Source organism: Cherax quadricarinatus, chromosome 62 (genome assembly GCF_038502225.1).
Source record: "Cherax quadricarinatus isolate ZL_2023a chromosome 62, ASM3850222v1, whole genome shotgun sequence".
Taxonomy (NCBI): domain Eukaryota; kingdom Metazoa; phylum Arthropoda; class Malacostraca; order Decapoda; family Parastacidae; genus Cherax; species Cherax quadricarinatus.
Genome location: NC_091353.1, coordinates 2,884,919 through 2,907,262, shown reverse-complemented (window position 1 = coordinate 2,907,262; position 22,344 = coordinate 2,884,919). Strand labels below are relative to the sequence as shown.

The 22,344-nt window shown below is 38.9% G+C and overlaps 1 protein-coding gene across 5 annotated transcripts in view; it reads right to left on the bottom strand.

Annotated features, from left to right (window-relative positions):
- LOC128687118 (uro-adherence factor A) overlaps positions 1 to 17,771 on the bottom strand; it is a 56,624-nt gene extending 38,853 nt beyond the window's left edge. For 3 of the 5 annotated variants that reach the window (XM_070098329.1, XM_070098332.1, XM_070098331.1), the window contains exons 1-5: positions 17,693 to 17,771; positions 14,249 to 14,340; positions 10,738 to 10,881; positions 7,981 to 8,340; positions 2,496 to 3,562 (exon numbers count right to left, since the gene is read on the bottom strand). In XM_070098329.1, the coding sequence (XP_069954430.1) occupies positions 2,496 to 3,562; positions 7,981 to 8,340; positions 10,738 to 10,881; positions 14,249 to 14,293 (1,616 nt within the window). In that variant the 5' untranslated portion in view covers positions 14,294 to 14,340; positions 17,693 to 17,771. Of the gene's footprint in view, positions 1 to 2,495; positions 3,563 to 7,980; positions 8,341 to 10,737; positions 10,882 to 14,248; positions 14,341 to 17,677 lie in introns of all 5 variants that reach the window. The other 2 variants (XM_070098330.1, XM_070098333.1) reach the window with 2 other exon arrangements.
- Positions 17,772 to 22,344: the final 4,573 nt, after the last annotated feature.

Genomic DNA, 22,344 nt, shown 5'->3' with positions numbered 1-22,344 from the left:
CTATGAAAGACAGGCTTACTCTTCTGATGTGTGCCAATGCTAGTGGTGATTGCAAAGTGAAGCCTTTATTGGTGTATCACTCAGAAACTCCCAGAGCGTTCAGGCAAAAGAATATCCTCGAGGCTAATTTGTGTGTGCTGTGGAGGGCAAACAGTAAGGCATGGGTCACTAGGGACTTTTTCTATGACTGGTTACACCATGCATTTGCCCCCACTGTGAAAAATTACCTAATTGAAAAGAAATTAGACCTTAAGTGCCTCCTGGTATTAGACAATGCTCCTGGTCATCCTTCAGACGTGGCAGAGAGACTTTCTGCGGAAATGAGCTTCATTAAGGTCAAGTTTTTGCCTCCTAATACCACTCTCTCCTGTAGCCCATGGACCAGCAGGTCATTTCCAACTTCAAGAAACTGTACACAAAAGCTATGTTTGAAAGGTGCTTTGTAGTGACCTCAGAAACTCAATTGACTCTAAGAGAGTTTTGGAGAGATCACTTTAGCATCCTCAATTGTGTAAACATTATAGGTAAGGCTTGGAGGAAGTGACTAAGAGGACCTTGAACTCTGCTTGGAAGAAACTGTGGCCAGAATGTGTAGACAAAAGGGATTTTGAATGGTTTGAGGCTAACCCTGGGAATCCTATGCCAGTTGAGGAATCCATTGTCGCATTGGGGAAGTCCTTGGGGTTGGAGGTTAGTGGGGAGGATGTGGAAGAGTTGGTGGAGGAGGACAATGAAGAACTAACCACTGATGAGCTGCTAGATCATCTTCAACAGCAACAGGCCACACCTGAGGAAACTGCTTCGGAGGAGGGGATAGAGAAATTGAAGAAGTTGCCTACTTCAAAGATTAAGGAAATGTGTGCAATGTGGCTTAAAATGCAAACCTTTTTTGATGAAAATCACCCTCACACAGCTATTGCAAGCTGTGCTGGTGACTATTACACTGACAATGTTGTGAAACACTTTAGGAATGTCATAAAGGAACGGGAGGCACAGGCCTCTATGGACAGATATGTTGTGTGACAGAGGTCCAGTGACTCTCAAGCTGGTCCTAGTGGCATTAAAAGAAGAAGGGAAGTAACCCCGGAAAAGGACTTGCCACCTCAAGTCCTAATGGAAGGGGATTCCCCTTCTAAACATTAACACCATCCACAGTCTCCCCTCCTCCCATCCCATCAATCATCACCAGATCTTCAATAAAGGTAAGTGTCATGTAACTATGCATGTCTTCTTCAGTTTGTGTGTATTAAAATTAATATTTCATGTGGTAAAAAATTTTTTTTTGTTCATACTTTTGGGTGTCAGGAACGGATTAATTTGATTTCCATTATTTCTTATGGGGAAAATTAATTCGCCTAATATTGAGCTCTCAGGAACGGATTAATAGCGTTAGGCAAGGGTCCACTGTAGTATGCTCCTTGCTTAGCGATGAATTCGTTTATTGAAAACTCCAATCGTTCAGTGAGGAGAGGCTGTATTGTAATTGGGAAGGGGGGGTTAAGGGGAAGCACTAAACTTGTAAGTCATACAGAATGTGGGAATAGAGGAAATCAGGTTTGATCCAAGAAATGGGAGAATAGATCCACTTCCGGGAATCAAAAGCCCCTCACTGACCAGGACCAGGCCTGGTCTGAGCAGCAGGGGCAGTGACCCTCTGAAAAATCAGGTAGACATCAAACACACCAGTGATAGTTTCTGACTAGATAGATTTTCTGAGTAAACAAAGCTTATCCTCAGAGTATCAGTCATATGAAAGGTATTTTCCAGCACGGTCTTTAACTGGACCTTCTACCACAAAGAAAATGTGGCCACCATGAACAGTGATGTAATAATTTGACACAGATGGTAGTTTTTTATGATTTGACTGACAACCTGTTGGAATACGAGTAGACAATTATGAAGGCAGTCAGGGAAATCAGTCATCTGTGACATACCTGTGACCGATTTAAAAAGTTTTTGTACCATTGCAGCTTGGCCTGGGGCCAAGCCTTTCTGCTGATTGCCTGATCAACCAAGCTGTTGCTGGCTTGCCAGTCGAACTTGAGCCCTGAAGGTGGAAAGCGCAATGCCTACACTATGAAGAAGAGGTGATGACTTAACACCTCAGAGGGTCATGTTAAATGTGATGTCTGTGCACTTCTGGCAAGACAGGTTTAGAACAAAAGACGGTTAATGTGTTTCTTGAGTTACACTATTGTAGTGAGAGACAGCAGATGTGGAAAAAAAAAAAAATTACTATAATCAAAGGAAAATCATAAAACCATAAGGGTCAAGCACTGTCAAGGAAATGGGAGGTAATAAGGTTTGTTCCAAGTGACATGATGCAAGTTCCTTGGATTAAGAGCTTAGGCACCTCCCTTGAAGATTAAAGTCCAGTTACAAGTCAGTATGTGACATTCAAGATGACAAATAATAAATGGCATTAGATACACATACGCTTTGAATAACTTAACGTCTGCTACCTTGACTAATAAACGGATTATGTAATTACTTACTTGCTGCCCACACTGCGTCCTGGGTCCAGCGGCTGTGCTGATGACCATCTTCGGGCCCTACTCCTCCTGCTCACCCTACGCTCTGAAGCTGCTGACATTGACCGGGGTTCTGCAAGCGCCTCTCTTGTTCTCTGAAGTTCCCTAGGGCTTCTTTTCTCCTTAATATGCTCTTTAGTGTCTGTCTTTCCTCCCTCTTTTCCCTGGCATACTTCCTTTTCATGTCCACCTTCTGACTTCTCACATTTCTTTTCTTTTTGCTTACCAGCAACATTTACTCCTGAAGCAGTGGAGAAATTTCCACTATTAGACGTCTCTGAGCCACTTGTGCTTGTGACTTTAGAGGTTGCAGTACTGGTGGTGACTGGTGAAGGACCTTTACAAGTTGCCACAGAGAGCACATTAGATTCCAATCCAAGACCACTGTTGCACCTGCTTGTCAGCAGCTCCAGATAGTCGTCTAGATAGTCACTATGACTGCTGCTACGACCAGAGTCCCACTGTAACATCCAGGATGGATCTCTCTTATCCCTCACTGATCCATCACGGATTTCCTTCACTCCTGTATTGGTGGTCTCTCTTGTGCCTGCATCCCTCACTGTTTTTCCAACATCAGTGTTTGTTTTACAACTTTTGCTCGGTCTCCTATGGCTACTGTGTCCTTCATGGTCATCTTTATGAGTGTCAGACACCACTTCCCTAGGTGAACTCCCTGCTCGGTCATCCTCTGAAACATATATAGCCTCCTCAGACACTTCTAATATTTCTTCAGACACATCTAGTCCATCTCCAGACCCTTCACCTCCTTCCTCTGAAACAGAAGCAAAGCTGAGACTCAGAGAGGCTGTGGTGGTCGTATCATGATTTTCCGAAGTTGCAAGATGTTCTGATACTCGCTGAACTTGCATTAAGGTAGAGCTTGCTGTCTCCGTGTGCTGAGAGTCAGCCTGAGAAGACCGCACTACAGTGGTGGAGGGATGGAGGACGGCAGACGGGTGGAGGCGTCCAAGAATGAGGCTAGTGGCCACCTCTGGGGAGGCACTCAGCAGAAGAGCTTCATCAACTTCAGCCTGAAAATTAATACCATAATGAGCGCAAAGGCACAATACTGTGACTGGAATATACAAATAACCCACACATAGGAGAGAGAAGCTTATGATGACTTTTCGGTCCAACTTGGACCATTTACAAGAGTGTGACTTGTAAATGGTCCAGGTCGGACCGAAACATCGTCATAAGCTTCTCACTCTCATGTGCAGGTTATCTGTGTAGTGTAATATCATGATATAATTCATAATGAAACCTCCCTTGCATCATCATCTTAACATGAGATTAAGAAGATTAATGAACATGGTTCATTAAGACCACAGCTAATTTTTACAGCAATATCATGAATGCATTAATTCCTAAAACAGAAATGATCTTAGCAATACATATTACATCTTCATCTCATTCCAGTATTGTACTACTATCTGTGAAGAAAAACTTTTAAGAATTCTTTTGACAGCGGTTTTATTTTTCTATTCACAATTGTGGTTTACTGTTCTGCCCTGCATATGGTGCCTAATCTAATTTATTGTTTCATTTAACATTTCTGTCTTGTTTCTATGTCTTCTTATCCCTTGGAGAATAAATTTTAACATACACAAATGAATTTGCAGGCTATCATACCTCAGGTCATTTTGATGTCGGCCCTAGTCCAAGTATTAGGATTAATCTGTCCAAAATGCACCGCATGCTAGTGGCTTCCTTTTGTGCTTAACAATATTTTATTACATGTAAACTACTTTACCTGTATTCTGCAGAATAGAAATAAATTTATTATTATTATTTTCTAGGTTGAACAGGGGCAAAAATATTATGAATCACTTTGCAAGAATTCATTCTGGAGCAGTTCACGAGTTCAGAGTTATCATTATCAAGTAAGTAGAAAGAGCAATTACAAGCATGAAAATAGTATGTCAATGATGTCAGCTAGGTCTGTATATGTTTTTTTTTTTTTTTTTTCAACAAGTCGGTCGTCTCCCACCGAGGCAGGGTGACCCAAAAAAGAAAGAAAATCCCCAAAAAGAAAATACTTTCATCATTATTTAACACTTTCACCACACTCATACATTATCACTGTTTTTGCAGAGGTGCTCAGAATACAACAGTTTAGAAGCATACACATATAAAGATACACAACATATCCCTCCAAACTGCCAATATCCCAAACCCCTCCTTTAAAGTGCAGGCATTGTACTTCCCATTTCCAGGACTCAAGTCCGACTATATGAAAATAACCGGTTTCCCTGAATCCCTTCACTAAATATTACCCTGCTCACACTCCAACAGATCATCAGGTCCCAAGTACCATTCATCTCCATTCACTCCTATCTAACACGCTCACGCACGCTTGCTGGAAGTCCAAGCCCCTTGCCCACAAAACCTCCTTTACCCCCTCTCTCCAACCCCTTCGAGGACGACCCCTACCCCGCCTTCCTTCCCCTATAGATTTATATGCTTTCCATGTCATTCTACTTTGATCCATTCTCTCTAAATGACCAAACCACCTCAACAACCCCTCTTCTGCCCTCTGACTAATACTTTTATTAACTCCACACCTTTTCCTAATTTCCACACTCCGAATTTTCTGCATAATATTTACACCACACATTGCCCTTAAACAGGACATCTCCACTGCCTCCAACCATCTCCTCGCTGCTGCATTTACCACCCAAGCTTCACACCCATATAAGAGTGTTGGTACTACTATACTTTCATACATTCCCTTCTTTGCCTCCATAGATAATGTTTTTTGACTCCACATATACCTCAACGCACCACTCACCTTTTTTCCCTCATCAATTCTATGATTAACCTCATCCTTCATAAATCCATCCGCCGACACATCAACTCCCAAGTATCTGAAAACATTCACTTCTTCCATACTCCTCCTCCCCAATTTGATATCCAATTTTTCTTTATCTAAATCATTTGACACCCTCATCACCTTACTCTTTCCTATGTTCACTTTCAACTCTCTACCTTTACACACATTCCCAAACTCATCCACTAACCTTTGCAATTTTTCTTTAGAATCTCCCATAAGCACAGTATCATCAGCAAAAAGTAACTGTGTCAATTCCCATTTTGAATTTGATTCCCCAAAATTTAATCCCACCCCTCTCACAAACACCCTAGCATTTACTTCCTTTACAACCCCATCTATAAATATATTAAACAACCATGGTGACATTACACATCCCTGTCTAAGACCTACTTTTACCGGGAAGTAGTCTCCCTCTCTCCTACACATCCTAACCTGAGCCTCACTATCCTCATAAAAACTCTTTACAGCTTTTAGTAACTTACCACCTATTCCATACACTTGCAACATCTGCCACATTGCTCCCTTATCCACTATCACATGCCTTTTCTAAATCCATAAATGCAATAAAAACTTCCCTACCTTTATCTATGTACTGTTCACATATATGCCTCAATGTAAACACTTGATCTACACATCCCCTACGCACTCTGAAACCTCCTTGCTCATCCGCAATCCTACATTCTGTCTTACCTCTAATTCTTTCAATTATAACCCTACCGTACACGTTTCCTGGTGTACTCAGTAAACTTATTCCTCTATAATTTTTACAATCTCTTTTGTCCCCCTTCCCTTTATTTAAAGGTACTATACATGCTCTCTGCCAATCCCTAGGTACCTTCCCCTCTTTCATACATTTATTAAACAAAAATACCAACCACTCCAACACTATATCCCCCCCTGCTTTTAACATTTCTGTCATGATCCCATCAGTTCCAGCTGCTTTACCCCCCATCATTCTACGTAATGCCTCACGCACCTCCCCCACACTCACATCCTGTTCTTCTTCACTCCTAAAAGATGGTATACCTCCCTGGCCAGTGCATGAAATTACCACTTCCCTTTCTTCGTCGACATTTAGAAGTTCCTCAAAATATTCTCGCCATCTACCCAAAACCTCCATCTCCCCATCTACTAACTCCCCTACTCTGTTTTTAACTGACAAATCCATTCGTTCTCTAGGCTTTCTTAACTTGTTTAACTCACTCCAAAAATTTTTCTTATTTTTATTAAAATTCCTTGACAGTGCCTCTCCCACTCTATCATCTGCTCTCCTTTTGCACTCTCTCACCACTCTCTTCACCTTTCTTTTACTCTTCATATACTCTACTCTTCTTATAACCCTTCTGCTTTGTAAAAACCTCTCATAAGCTAACTTTTTCTCTTTTATCACATCCTTTACTTCATCATTCCACCAATCACTCCTCATTCCTCCTGCACCCACTCTCCTATAACCACAAACTTCTGCCCCACATTCTAATACTGCATTTTTAAAACATTTCATTACGTGCTATATCATACCTTGTATATTTATTTATCCTCTTCTTCATAAAATATGTATTGCTTATTACCAAACCTCTTTCTACACATAGCTCAATTAAAGGCTCCCCATTTTCATTTACCCCTGACACCCCAAAATTACCTACTACTCCCTCTACAACATTTTTGCCCACTTTAGCATTGAAATCCCCAACCACCATTACTCTCACACTTGGTTCAAAACTCCCCACGCATTCACTCAACATTTCCCAAAATCTCTCTCTCTCTCCTCTACACTTCTCTCTTCTCCAGGTGCTTATATGTTTACTATAACCCACTTTTCACATCCAACCTTTATTTTACTCTACATAATCCTTGAATTTATACATTTGTAGTCCCTCTTTTCCTGCCATAACTTATCCTTCAACATTATTGCTACTCCTTCTTTAGCTCTAACTCTATTTGAAACCTCTGACCTAATCCCATTTATTCCTCTCCACTGAAACTCTCCCACCCCCTTCAGCTTTGTTTCACTTAAAGCCAGGACATCCAGCTTCTTCTCTTTCATAACATCCACAATCATCTCTTTCTTTTCATTTGCACAACATCCACGCACATTCAGACTTCCCACTTTGACAATTTTCTTCTTATTATTTTTAGTAATTATTACAGGAAAAGGGGTTACTAGCCCATTGTTCCCGGCATTTTAGTTGACTTTTACAACACACATGGCTTACGGAGGAAAGATTCTTATTCCACTTCCCCATGGATATAAAAGGAAAAGTAATAAGACCAAGAACTATTAAGATAAAATCAAAGAAAGCTCAGATGAGTGTGTATAAACAAACATGTACATGTATGTGTAGTGTGACCTAAGTGTAAGTAGAAGTAGCAAGACGTACCTGTAATCTTGCATATTTATGAGACAGACAAAAGACACCAGCAATCCTACCATCATGTAAAACAATTACAGGCTTTCGTTTCACACTCACTTGGCAGGACGGTAGTACCCCCCTGGGTGGTTGCTGTCTACCAACCTACTACCTACAAAACATAGCTATATAATCAATAATTGTATACAATATAAGAGATCTGGAATTCATATAGCAATGAAAATTTAATAGATAGAGTATTACATACCAGTGAGGATGACTGGTGCCAGGTATCATGTGAGGCACTAATGGAGGTGTCGAGGGAATTGTCAAGGGAAGTATTGAGGTAGGAGCGTAAATCTGTGCTCGCAGTTAGCGACACTGACGAATCAGTTTGAACAGACACATTGGCTGCACTGGGTGAATCCTCTGGTCCCTCAGACATTGGTTCTCCGCTCCCATGACTGCTGGGGCCCGACGAGGACGATGTCTCTGGTGGGCCCTCCCGTTGTCTACTCTGAGTCATTGATGGTGATGCCAGAGTACTGCCATGAGTCCTGCAGCCACTCAATACTTTCTCACTACCACTGCTTGGATGATCACGACTACTACTGCATGAATCACAAACCTATACAAAGAAAAAAATTAATAAAAAGATTTAAGATGCGTATATCTTTCTACATGCATCTGTCAACTCTTGCTATCCTAAAAGGAGGTCAAGAGCCAAGACTTCATTATGTCTGCCTTTAGTACCAACAACATAACATTCACATCCATGATAACACTGAGAATTCTCTCTCATAGATAATCTCACTCTTCCATATCTTCCAATCAGGTTTCAAGACAATTACCTCAAGACATATCAAGTGGAAGATGTTACAGCTACTGACATTTATAATGATGCAAATTAAAAGTACTGTACATTAATGAGTGTCATAATCCACTCTCAATAAGTGATGGAGAATGAAAATCTAACCTTCTTGCATTACACAACAAACAACCAGGTTAAGTAGTCAATTTTTTACACCAAAATAGTGTGGATTTTTCTAATTCCTTGTTAAGAAGTAACTGCAACTACAAGACAGTCAAGTAACATAATACCGTTACATTACTAAGGAAGTGTAATCATAGTAAATTCCTGAGAAAATTTTCAAAAAATGGAAAACCTCCCACAAGTGGAAACTTGTCCACTACCCAACATTTAAAGAAAAGCAACAAGGGGCACACAATGTACAGAGTAACAAAAGAAGACTGCAAATGCCCCCTGACCTTCCCTCCTCCTCCTCCATACAAAAAAATCAATTTACCAAATAAAGCAACAGAGAGATAATGTAATTTAATTTAGATAGGTTTTGTGGAATGGAACTGGAAGAAAGTGATGAATGACCATGAGAGGAAATTGGATAAAATACAAAAAGCATTTAATAAAGTGTCATGAGTAATTACAGAGAATGTCCCCCTAAGATCACATTAATGAAACAGAAATTCATTTTACAATGACTGATTTCAAAACAGCCTACATACAAATGAATGGCAAAATTCAATAAGTGCTCTTCACATGAGCATGTTCAACAAAAATTTAAAAAATACAGCCATACCATGGTGACCAGCACTGTATTTTAAGGTAAGTATTGTACTCACCAATTTGTACTCACGTATTTGTAGTTGCAGGGGTCGAGTCATAGCTCCTGGCCCCGCCTCTACACTGATTGTTACTAGGTCCTCTCTCTCTCTCCCAGCTCCATGAGCTTTATCAAACCTCGTCTTAAAACTATGTATGGCTCCTGCCTCAACTACGTCACTTTCTAGACTATTCCACGGCCCGACAACTCTATGAATGAAGAAATACTTCCTAACACCCTGTTGATTCATCTCAGTCTTCAACTTCCAATTGTGACCTCTTGTTTCTGTGTCCCATCTCTGGAACATCCTGTCTTTGTCCACCTCTTCTATTCTGCGTAGTATTTTATACGTCGTTATCATGTCTCCCCTGACCCTCCTGTCCTCCAGTGTCGTCAGGCAAATTTCCCTTAACCTTTCTTTGTAGGACAATCCCCTTAGCTCTGGGACTAGTCTTGATGCAAACCTTTGCGCTTTCTCTAATTTCTTGACGTGCTTGACCAGGTGTGGATTCCAAACTGGTGCTGCATACTCCAGTATGGGCCTGACATAAATGGTGTACAGAGTCTTGAACGATTCCTTACTAAGGTATTGGAACGCTATCCTTAGGTTTGCCAGACGCCCGTACGCTGCAGCAGTTATCTGATTGATGCGCGCCTCAGGAGATGTGCTCGGTGTTATACTCACCCCCAGATCTTTTTCCTTGAGTGAGGTGTGCAGTCTTTGGCCATCTAGACTATACTGTGTCTGCAGTCTTCTTTGTCCTTCCCCAATGTATGTACAGTACTGTGCATTTTTTTTCTTTTTTTTACTTTTTTTATGCCTAGCTATGTTGAGCACTTAATATATGATAGTGTAAGCACTTTTTAGACACATTTGATAATGAAAAAAAAAACTTTTCCACCCACCAGCAATTTTTACTCATCGCACAAAGGGGGCTCTCCTGTATAGCTATAAAAAAAAACTAAAGGAATACAAATTCCAAACAGACTGACAATTCTGACAAAAAAAATTTATAGGCAAAGCGGAGACATGAAAAAGTGACTGCATACAAGATCATAAAAAAAAATACCACAAAAGATATAAAGACTGTTTTGGCACCAACAATAAATTATTATTATTATAATCAGGGTGGAAGTGTTAAGTTCACAGGGGTCGTACAGCGCATGAAAAATGGATAGCAATCAGGTTTGATCCGAAGATGGGAAGGTCAAGTCCACTCCTCTGGATCAAGATCCTCATAACAAGTCTTTTAATATCTCATTAAAACTGCCTCAAAACCTTGTCATTAAACCATTGGCTTCTTTAAAGATTTAACTACAATTTACTGTACTGAACTGCTGTGTCTCCAATTTTCTAATAATGTCTTTAGTGTACTCTTCCCATTGTAAGGCAGTACTCTCACCCATGTATTATGATGGTTGTTTAGTTGATGGTGGCAGTTTGTGCAGCGTGGAGCTTGTTGCTTCTGTAACCGCTGTCGTTCGTGCTGGAATTGTACTGCCTGGTCGCGTAGTGCTCGGGCCTCCACCCGCTCTTCTTCACTAAGCTGAAATATTTCTTTATACTGTTTTCTCTTTCATGATCATGTCAACAAAAAAACACATGTAATGCTCATATATTTACCTGTCTGTCTTTAACATTAAGCACAAAACCTACTCATCCTCCACCCTCCTAACTTAAAATTCAAATACCTTACAAATGACAGTAACAAACAAAAACTTCATTTCTATAAAGTGAAGTACTATACAGCATACAATTAAGGTAACTTACGTATGTAAACTACTTAATAGAAAGCCCCTTGTTATGCAAGGCACTGAAGGCAGCCTTAACACCAGTGTTAATATAATCTTTAGGCACAGAGGTCCAAATTTTTAGGTCCTTTTATGCAATCTAGTTTTTATTCAGGATGAGTCGGACATGGGGAATATCACGAAGAGATATTTGTGTCTAATATTATGCCTATGAGTCCTGTTGCAGCTATCAAGAAAGAGTTTCAGGACAGGATTGATATTAGAATTGACTGTCCTGTATATGTAGTATGCACAAGTAGTATGAGTAAATTCTTTATACTACTATATAGTTCCTTGATAATGTGAAAAGTCACGAAAGCATTTGGAATTTCACTAATTTTTCACAGTGGTTGTTCTGCATATTGTAATATCACCTGTTTACTGTGATCTTATTGCATATATTAATTAAGTTTAGACTTTTGAAGAGTGGGTGTGTTGCCTGGTACTAGACTGGGTGATCAGTTGCACCGACAAGGTTATGCCCATGATGGAGACATATTGGTGTCTGTTGTTAAGGTAGGACTTCAGATAAAATGAATAACCTCTGATAACATAATGTTTAAGATGCAGGATGCCACAGTCTCCTATATCAAAAGCTTTCCTAAGGTCTATAAAGAAGCCCAGTGAATATTCATTATTCTCAATAGCTGAATAAAGGAAGTGTTATTTTTATAACTGCATCATTTGTGTTTTTATTTGTTCTAGAAGCAAACTGGCTGGGGATGATTATATTGTGTGACTTTAGAAAAAAAGGACAATTTCTTGTGGATTAATTTTGTCGAAGATTTGGGATAACAATGGTAAGTTATAGGTTAATAGTTATTTACACTGGTTGGGTCCCCAACTTTGTGTACTGGGGTAACCCTTGCTGTCTTAAGCACTGTCAGAAATGTGTTTGTTTCTAATAATTTGTTGAACAATATGGCAATGGTGGATGAAAATATGTATTATTCTGTTGTGTTACTGCCCATCAAAGCAATTACCATATATGTGGTAGCCTGTGTATAATACCCAGCCTCTATCTCATTTCTGTCTAAAGGCTTTACAATCTCATGAGTAAGTTAAATCACCCTTTCACCTAATGTTTGCACTCCCATCTTGTCAAGTAAACTTAAAAGCATTTTCTTTCCCTTCACAATCTTTTATCTTAGCATTTCAGCTTTCCACTACATCAATAACTTAACAGACAACAGCCTCCACCACAGGTACTTGTATAACCAAGCCAGATGCTTCCTTTCTCTCATAGCCCCAATGGATAAATGAGTGGAAAGTATGTGCCAACAATACTTTTACATCCCTTAAACTTGCTCTTACACATTTTAACCTTGAGTAGTTCTTATCCAGTTAGCCTTGAAAGAGGAGAGGTCACAAGAGATAAATATATAACTGATGTGACCACACATTGTGTATACAGATGTTGTGTCAATATTATTATAGTAAAACCTTCATTAAACAGACTAATAGGGAAGGGGGAGGGAAAGAGGAACAGCTGGATGGTAATGGTGAGTGTGATGAACAGAAATGAGGTTATTTTGTTGTGATCATAATAATATTCAAGTCTGTAACCAATGGATTTTGTTTGTAGTTTCAGAATCAACTGACCCAATGAATTTTGCCCCATATTTCTGAAATCCATTAAATCGAGGTCTGTTAACTCGTAAACGGTCCAAACGTATACGTATATACGTTTTCTCAACATTTGAATGTAAAAAAAGTAGATCTTCTTTTTGTTTTTTTACATTTGAAAATGTGTAAAAAACTTTAATCTACTTTTTTTTTTTTGTTAGATTTGAAAATATGTAAAAAAACGTAGATCTACTTTTGTAGCACTACACATGTGAACGTAGATCTGCTTGGACCGTTTAAGGGTTAATGTTGGGTATTGAGGACTGAAAGCAGTTAATGTTAATCCAGTAGCACATGACTGAAGAAGACATAATTTTAACCCTGTATCATTTATATTTTAGGTTATGGCATCTATTATATTACTGTTGTTATGGCATCAGCTGAATCAACTAGAAGTGGGTTACCTCAGCTTTTTATTACCCTTCAACAACAACAACAACAACAGCTGAATAGATGATTTATATTTTTATTTTCAAGGAGAAGCACTGATCCCATAAGAGTCATATAGTGCCTGTCCTGAGTTAATAAAAATTAACATGGAAACAAATGTGTTAACCTCAATTGCTAAAGCAATGCTTCCACAAAATTCTAGAAATAACAGCATCAGGGCAAGTCTATTGTTAAATGTACAAAAAAACTCTCCACCCTGCATGCTTAGCTAGTTCAAATCTTTAGCTTGGTTAAGTGAGAACAGTAACAAGACCAAGTTCCTATCTATAGATAACCTATATTACATTCAATGCCAACAATTGTGTCAAATTCTTATTCAGGCCAGAGACCAAAAGTTCAAGTAAAATAAGCATTATTCAGGAAATGCACAAAATGATTTCACAAAGTAGTGCATAACAAGGAGTGCACTTAAGCTTAATATTCTATAATTTTCATAATTAAAAACTCTACAATAATATATCAGTGTAGCTGTAAGAGCTATTTACCGAGTGTATGACTACAAACAAATTGGAATATGCAGTGGTTGTGTAGTAAATGGGTACAGATGCAACTAAAGTGACATTTTATTGTGGCAATGTTTCACACTCCAGGAGCTTCAAGCTGTTAACGTCTTGACAAAGTTCCTGGAGAGAGAAACATTACCACAGTAAAATGTCACATTAGTTGAATCTGCATCCATTTATTTAATAAGGTAGAAAAAGGCTACTAGAGCCATGAGTTACACTGAAAAGCTAAATATATAAAGCTGCACATATTGACTAATAGCACGAAGAGAGAAGACGCGATAACCAAATATGTCATAGAAGGACATGAAAGATGAAAGTTTGTGCATACAGTAGCTGCTGCAACAGGAGTAACAAGAGACCATGCTTGTACACTGAGTAAAAACCACTAGAAAGTTTTTGTCAGCACTGTAGATCAATGGAATAAATGAAGAGGGGATAGTAAGTGGTACAACCATTGGAAACTTTGGCAAAATTACTGAAGGACGCCATGAGCATAGCTCTACTCTTGGAGCTACTATGAGGCAATTACAATAGTACTCACAATTGGGGCAAGAATGGTGCGACCTCTGATGCGGATTAAAGACATCGTCTACAAGCTTCTCCTTCATTCCTCATCTGTCTTGCTCGGCTTCCCTGTAATGTGCAGTGTAAAGTAAGCAAACTTCCTTTTACTCAACCTAACAGTAATGAGTTCATAATAACAATAAATAACTCTCAGACCACTGAGTGAGCACAAGTAAGCCATCATTTGCTGCTGCCAATGTGGGCCATGAGTAAATACGTAAATAAATTCATTTGGTATTATTATTAGTAGAATTACCGACAATATGTTCAGTAAAAGGACACAAGTGCAACTAATGTGACATTTTATTGTGGCACCGTTTCGCTCTCCAGGAGCTTTATCAAGCCATTACAAACAATACATGGACACAGAGGGTAAAATAGACCTAGAGTGAGGTGTAATACTGGAGGTAGTAGTAGTAGTAATATCAGTTGTAGTAGTAATACAATATGGTAGAACAATCAACTTGCACATGAGTAAAAGGTTATAGAGGCTATTGTTTGGGTAGCATAAAAATAGTTTAGACAAATATTTCTGTAGGCGGTTTGATTTGAAAAGGTCTGTTTCAGTGTTCCTCTGTTATGTTCTTGTGTAGTACAGTGGAACCCCGGCTTACGATATTATTTCATTCCAGAAGCATGTTCTGGTGCCATTACTGAATGAATTTGTTCCCATAAGGAATATTGTGAATTAGATTAGTCCATTTCAGACCCCCAAACATACACGTACAAACGCACTTACATAAATACACTTACATAATTGGTCGCATTGGGAGGTGATCGTAAAGCGGGGGTCCACTGTATTAGCAGCAGAGACTATGTGATGGCAAAAGTCCTCCTCAAAACAGTAAACCCTGTCATCACATAGTCTCTGCTGCTAATACTACACAAGAACTCAATAGAGGAGGAACACTGAAACGGACCTTCTCAAATCCAACCACCTAGAGAAATATTTGTCTAAACTATTTTTTGTCTTAACTATCTTTCTATATGAAATTGTATAGAAAGAAGTGAAATTGTGTAAAAATAATGATGATGTGTAAAAAGTAATGAAACTGGAAAGTTACAAAATTTAATAAAAATTGATGAAATTGTATAAAAATTAACAAAAGTGTATAATAAAAGAAACTGTTTAAAAGTAACAAAACTGTGTAAAAAGTAATGAAACTGTGTAAAAAGTAATGAAACTGTGCAAAACGTAATGAAACTGTAAAAAGTAATGAAACTGTGTAAAACGTAACAAAACTGTATAAAAAGTAATGAAACTGCATAAAATGTAACGAAATTGTATAAAAAGTAATGAAAACATGTAAAAAGATAATGAAATTATATAAAAATTAATGAAACTATGAAAATAAAAAAAATTTATAAAAAGTAACGAAACAATAAATACAGTCTCTCCTCACTTAACACTGGAGTTCCGTTCCTAAAAACCACGTCAGTAAACAAATTCGTCGCTAAGTAACGAGTATAGTATAATGGTAGTGGGTCTGTGTCAACCATCTTTGATGTTGTTGTAACGTCACCTTTGCACATTTTATAACATTTTTAGTATACATTTTTAAATGTTTACACAGTAGTGTACTGTATATTGAAATAAACAGAATAGTGGAAATCAGCTCTAATATATATTATTTAAGTATGCATAATGGTTAGAGCGCCAGTCGTAATTCCGAGTCAGCGGTAAACAAGTACGTCGCTAAGTGAGGAAAGGCTGTATTAACAAAATTGTATATTAAAGTAACAAAACTGTACAAAAGATAACAAAAATATATAAATTTCATTGAAATTGCATAAAATAATGAAGGGATGATTCTGGACCCCCCCAGCACCCCTGTATATATGTATATGTATGATGTTCTATGATACACGTGTATGATGTATTCTGGTGTATAATACACACACACAATGCATTTTGGTGTATGATACACACGTATGATGTATTTTGCTGTATGATACACATGTATAATGGTGTATGAACTCATGTATAATGGTGTATGATACACTCATGTATAATGGTGTATGATACACACATGTATAATGGTGTATGATACACACATGTATAATGGTGTATGATACACATGTATAATGGTGTATGATACACACATGTATAATGGTGTATGATACACACATGTATAATGGTGCATGATACACACATGTATAATGGTGTATGATACACACATGTATAATGGTGTATGATACACACATGTATAATGGTGTATGATACACACATGTATAATGGTGTATGATACACACATGTATAATGGTGCATGATACACATGTATAATGGTGCATGATACACATGTATAATGGTGCATGATACACATGTATAATGGTGCATGATACACATGTATAATGGTGTATGATACATGTATAATGGTGTATGATACACGTATAATGGTGTATGGTACACATGTATAATGGTATGATACACATGTATAATGGTGCATGATACACACGTATAATGGTGCATGATACACACGTATAATGGTGTATGATACACGTATAATGGTGTATGATACACGTATAATGGTGTATGATACACATGTATAATGGTGTATGATACACATGTATAATGGTGTATGATACATGTATAATGGTGTATGATACACATGTATAATGGTGTATGATACACATGTATAATGGTGTATGATACACGTATAATGGTGTATGATACACGTATAATGGTGTATGATACACATGTATAATGGTGTATGATACACATGTATAATGGTGTATGATACACATGTATAATGGTGTATGATACATGTATAATGGTGTATGATACACATGTATAATGGTGTATGATACACATGTATAATGGTGTATGATACACATGTATAATGGTGTAGGATACATGTATAATGGTGTATGATACACGTATAATGGTGTATGATAAACATGTATAATGGTGTATGATAAACATGTATAATGGTGTATGATACACATGTATAATGGTGTATGATACACATGTATAATGGTGTATGATACATGTATAATGGTGTATGATAAACATGTATAATGGTGTATGATAAACATGTATAATGGTGTATGATACACATGTATAATGGTGTATGATGCACATGTATAATGGTGTATGATACACATGTATAATGGTGTATGATACACATGTATAATGGTGTATGATACACGTGTATAATGGTGTATGATACACATGTACAATGGTGTATGATACACATGTATAATGGTGTATGATACACATGTATAATGGTGTATGATACACATGTATAATGGTGTATAATACACATGTATAATGGTGTACGATACATAAAATGACGCATGATACACAAGTATCATGACGTATGATACACACGTATAATGATATATAATAGACAGGTGTTGTGGTATTTAACAGACAGACATGCTGAGGTACAATACACAAGTATACCGGTGTATTAATGACCTGGAGGAGAGAGAGAGTCACAATAATCATCCTCCATCATCCTCCTCTTCATCTTCCTCCTTCACTTGTTGTCAACAACACACCCATTACTTAACTCTACTACTATTGGCTGATATCAGACACTTTCCACCAATGACAGGCGGGGACTTCCTTCTGTTTTACTACGGGATTTTGCATTGGTTCAAAGTGACGAGAAATTAGCCAATGGGAAGCCAAGGGAAGGATTTTGAGCATTCTGAGTCTTTTGAGCAGAATTTTAAAACTCGGTCGCCACTTCAGTGGCAAAATCTCAAAAAAAAAAATATATATATATATTTTACAATGTATTATAAACTACTCTTGGTCTTCATGGTACTCTGCCTTGATAAAAAAAACTGAAAGATAGACTACAAATCAGCCAGAACAAAATAAGATCATCCTGGACCTGAGTCCAAGAGAACATGTAGGCCAGGATGAATTATAATCAAATCAAATCAAATCGAAGTTTATTCTCTATAAGGGTTACAATGTGGGGTTTACAGATTTTGGTTATTGTGTGGTTTACATGTAATAAAATACTAATTACAAAGGGGGCCACTAGAACACCTAGCAAGGCTAGGCATTTAGGGCAAATTTAGATTAATTCTTAGCCCTAAATTATTACAAATTGTGGAGTAAGTTGACTAAATACAAAGTGACTAAATACCTGGATATGCTGAATGTTGAAGACAGAGTAAAACAACTGAAGTTAAATCAAGTTTATAAAATTGCTCACAGTATCCAGAATATTTTGCTGTCAATTTTGTCAAGGTCGAGAACCAAAGCAATCATATGGGGAGAGAACACAACTGTAGTACTCACAGTCAGTGACCAGGTTTCAAACACCTTTTATTGTACAGCAATAAAGTAATGGAACAGACTGCCTGTACATGTCAAAGCCAGTCATAGCATGAACCAGTTCAAGAAGAGTGCCAGAAGGTGCCTGATGAATGTAGCTACAGAAAGGGGGGAGAATGATTTTCTATTTTTTTAGCTAACACATATGTAAAAATATGAATAACTAATTTTACCCTATTCCTGATATATCTCCTTTATATTATGATAATAAGATATTATCTCCTTTACAGTATAATAATAATAATGATGTATTAAACGGACTCCAATGGAAATAAGTCAATGCCTGTATTTGTGTATACCTCTAACTGTATTTGTGTATACCTGAATAATCTTAATTACTCCATCTTTACATTTTTTTAACAATAGGTATATTTTATTACATAATATGATGCAAAAGATTTAAAAGCTACATTTCTGGTACAGAGATGACATGAACAATACAGGAAGTTTGGCAGATACATATTAAGTACATATTCCTACATAATGATAATAAGAATAAAAATAATAATAATAATAATAATATTATTATTATTATTATTATTATTATTATTAGTAGTAGTAGTAGTAGTAGTAGACTAGTAGTAGCAGTATAGCTTCATGGGCATGGTACCGAGGGTTCACTCAGTATCAGATTATCAGGGTATCATGCCTGGAGTTTACCTGGAGAGAGTTCCGGGGGTCAACGCCCCCGCGGCCCGGTCTGTGACCAGGCCTCCTGGTGGATCAGAGCCTGATCAACCAGGCTGTTACTGCTGGCTGCACGCAAACCAACGTACGAGCCACAGCCCGGCTGGTCAGGAACCGACTTTAGGTGCTTGTCCAGTGCCAGCTTGAAGACTGCCAGGGGTCTGTTGGTAATCCCCCTTATGTGTGCTGGGAGGCAGTTGAACAGTCTCGGGCCCCTGACACTTATTGTATGGTTTCTTAACGTGCTAGTGACACCCCTGCTTTTCATTGGGGGGATGTTGCATCGTCTGCCAAGTCTTTTGCTTTCGTAGTGAGTGATTTTCGTGTGTAAGTTCGGTACTAGACCCTCTAGGATTTTCCAGGTGTATATAATCATGTATCTCTCCCGCCTGCATTCCAGGGAATACAGGTTTAGGAACCTCAAGCGCTCCCAGTAATTGAGGTGTTTTATCTCCGTTATGCGCGCCGTGAAGGTTCTCTGTACATTTTCTAGGTCAGCAATTTCACCTGCCTTGAAAGGTGCTGTTAGTGTGCAGCAATATTCCAGCCTAGACAGAACAAGTGACCTGAAGAGGTACAGACATGTATGCACAGGGCTCCGGACCAGCAAAATGTGAGCAGTCATGAAGGTCTCTTCATGAAATTCAATTTTAATAACAAAATCATACAATGAGACCAAGTAAATCATGTCCTAAATAAAACCAGCTGGGAAGGTTTCCTAAACGACACAGATCCGAACATCTGCCTTCAAAAAATGAATTCTGTGGTTCTTGAGATCTGCTCAAGGCACATTCCGTTAAGAAAAAGAAAGAGATGTCAACTAGAAAGAGAGAGACGTTCGCTATACAGACGAAGTCACAGAGCTGATGAGTGGGGTCAATATATCTGAAATACGAAGGGAGGCACTAGTCAATGAAATTGCAAATATCGAACTTAAGCTGAAGGAATCTTATAGGAGACAAGAATCACATGAAGAACTAAAAGCCATAAAGGAAACTGAATACAAAAAATCAAACTTCTTCTTTTCTTATGCCAAATCTAAGGGTAAAACAACATCCAGTATTGCGCCGTTGCTTAGGCGGGATGTGACATACACAGATGACAGCCAAGAAATGAGTGAGATACTAATGGCCCAATATGACTCAGTGTTCAGCCAGCCACTGCCCAGACTAAGGGTCGACAATCCATATGAATTATTCATGAACAAAACCCAAAATTTGGTCATCCCAAAACTCTTGGATATTATTATAACTTCACAAGATTTTGAAGAGGCAATTAATGACATGCCCATGCACTCTATCCCAGACCCAGACTCATGGAACTCCGTGTTCATCAGGAACTGCAAGAAGCTCCTATCGCGTGCCTTCAGAAATTTATGGAGAGGGAGCATGGACACAGGGGTCATCTCACACTCACTAAAAACAACAGATATAGCCCCACTCCACAAAGGTGGCAATAAAGCAATTGCAAAGAACTACAGACCGATACCTGGAGTTTACCTGGAGAGAGTTCCGGGGGTCAACGCCCCCGCGGCCCGGTCTGTGACCAGGCCTCCTGGTGGATCAGAGCCTGATCAACCAGGCTGTTGCTGCTGGCTGCACGCAAACCAACGTACGAGCCACAGCCCGGCTGATCCGGAACTGACTTTAGGTGCTTGTCCAGTGCCAGCTTGAAGACTGCCAGGGGTCTGTTGGTAATCCCCCTTATGTGTGCTGGGAGGCAGTTGAACAGTCTTGGGCCTCTGACACTTATTGTATGGTCTCTTAACGTGCTAGTGACACCCCTGCTTTTCATTGGGGGGATGGTGCACCGTCTGCCAAGTCTTTTGCTTTCGTAGTGAGTGATTTTCGTGTGCAAGTTCGGTACTAGTCCCTCTAGGATTTTCCTAACATCCCACATCACAAAAAATTTTGAGAGGGCTCTAAGAAGCAAGATAGCCAACCACCTAGATGCCCATCAGTTACACAACCCAGGGCAACACGGGTTTAGAGCAGGTCGCTCCTGCCTGTCCCAGCTACTGGACCACTATGACAAGGTCCAGGATGCTGTAGAAGATTAACAAAATAAAGATGTAGTATACACAGACTTTGCAAAAGCTTTCGACAAGTTTGACCATGGTGTAATAGCACACAAAATGCGGGATAAAGAAATAACGGGAAAATTTGGTAGATGGATTTACAACTTCCGGACATATAGAACACAAAGAGTAATAGTAAACAGAGTAAAGTCCCAGGCAGCCATGATAAAATGCTCTGTTCCACAAGGCACAGTACTCGCTACCATTCTATTCTTCATCCTCATTTCTGACATAGACAGAGGTGTAAGCCATAGCTCCGTGTCTTCCTTTGTGGATGACACCCGGATCACCATGGCAGTGATCTCCATCGAAGACACTGCGAGACTCCAAGCGGACATCAACCAAACCTTCGAATGGGCCACTCAAAACAATATGAAGTTCAACGAGTAGAAATTTCAACTCCTCAGATATGGAAAACTTGAAGAAATTAAAAATGTGTCAGGGTATACCACAAATTCTAACCATACAATAGAGCGGAAGAGTAATGTGAAGGACCTGGGAGTGATAATGTCAGAGGATCTCACCTTCAAAGACCACAACAATGTGTCTACCTTATCCGCTAGGAAAATTATAGGATGGATAGTGAGAACCTTCAAAACTAGGGACACCAAGCCCATGATGAACCTCTTCAAATCGCTTGTGCTCTCTAGGCTGGAATACTGCTGTACACTAACTACTGGTGACATTGCAGACCTGGAGAGTGTACAAAGAACTTTCACGGCACACATAAGTGCGATAAAGCAAAAGACTTGGCAGACGATGCAACATCCCTCCAATGAAAAGCAGGGGTGTCACTAGCACTTTAAGAGACCATACAATAAGTGTCAGGGGCCCAAGACTGTTCAACTGCCTCCCAGCATACATAAGGGGGATTACCAATAGACCCCTGGCAGTCTTCAAGCTGGCACTGGACAAGCACCTAAAGTCGGTACCTGACCAGCCGGGCTGTGGCTCGTACGTTGGTTTGCGTGCAGCCAGCAGTAACAGCCTGGTTGATCAGGCTCTGATCCAC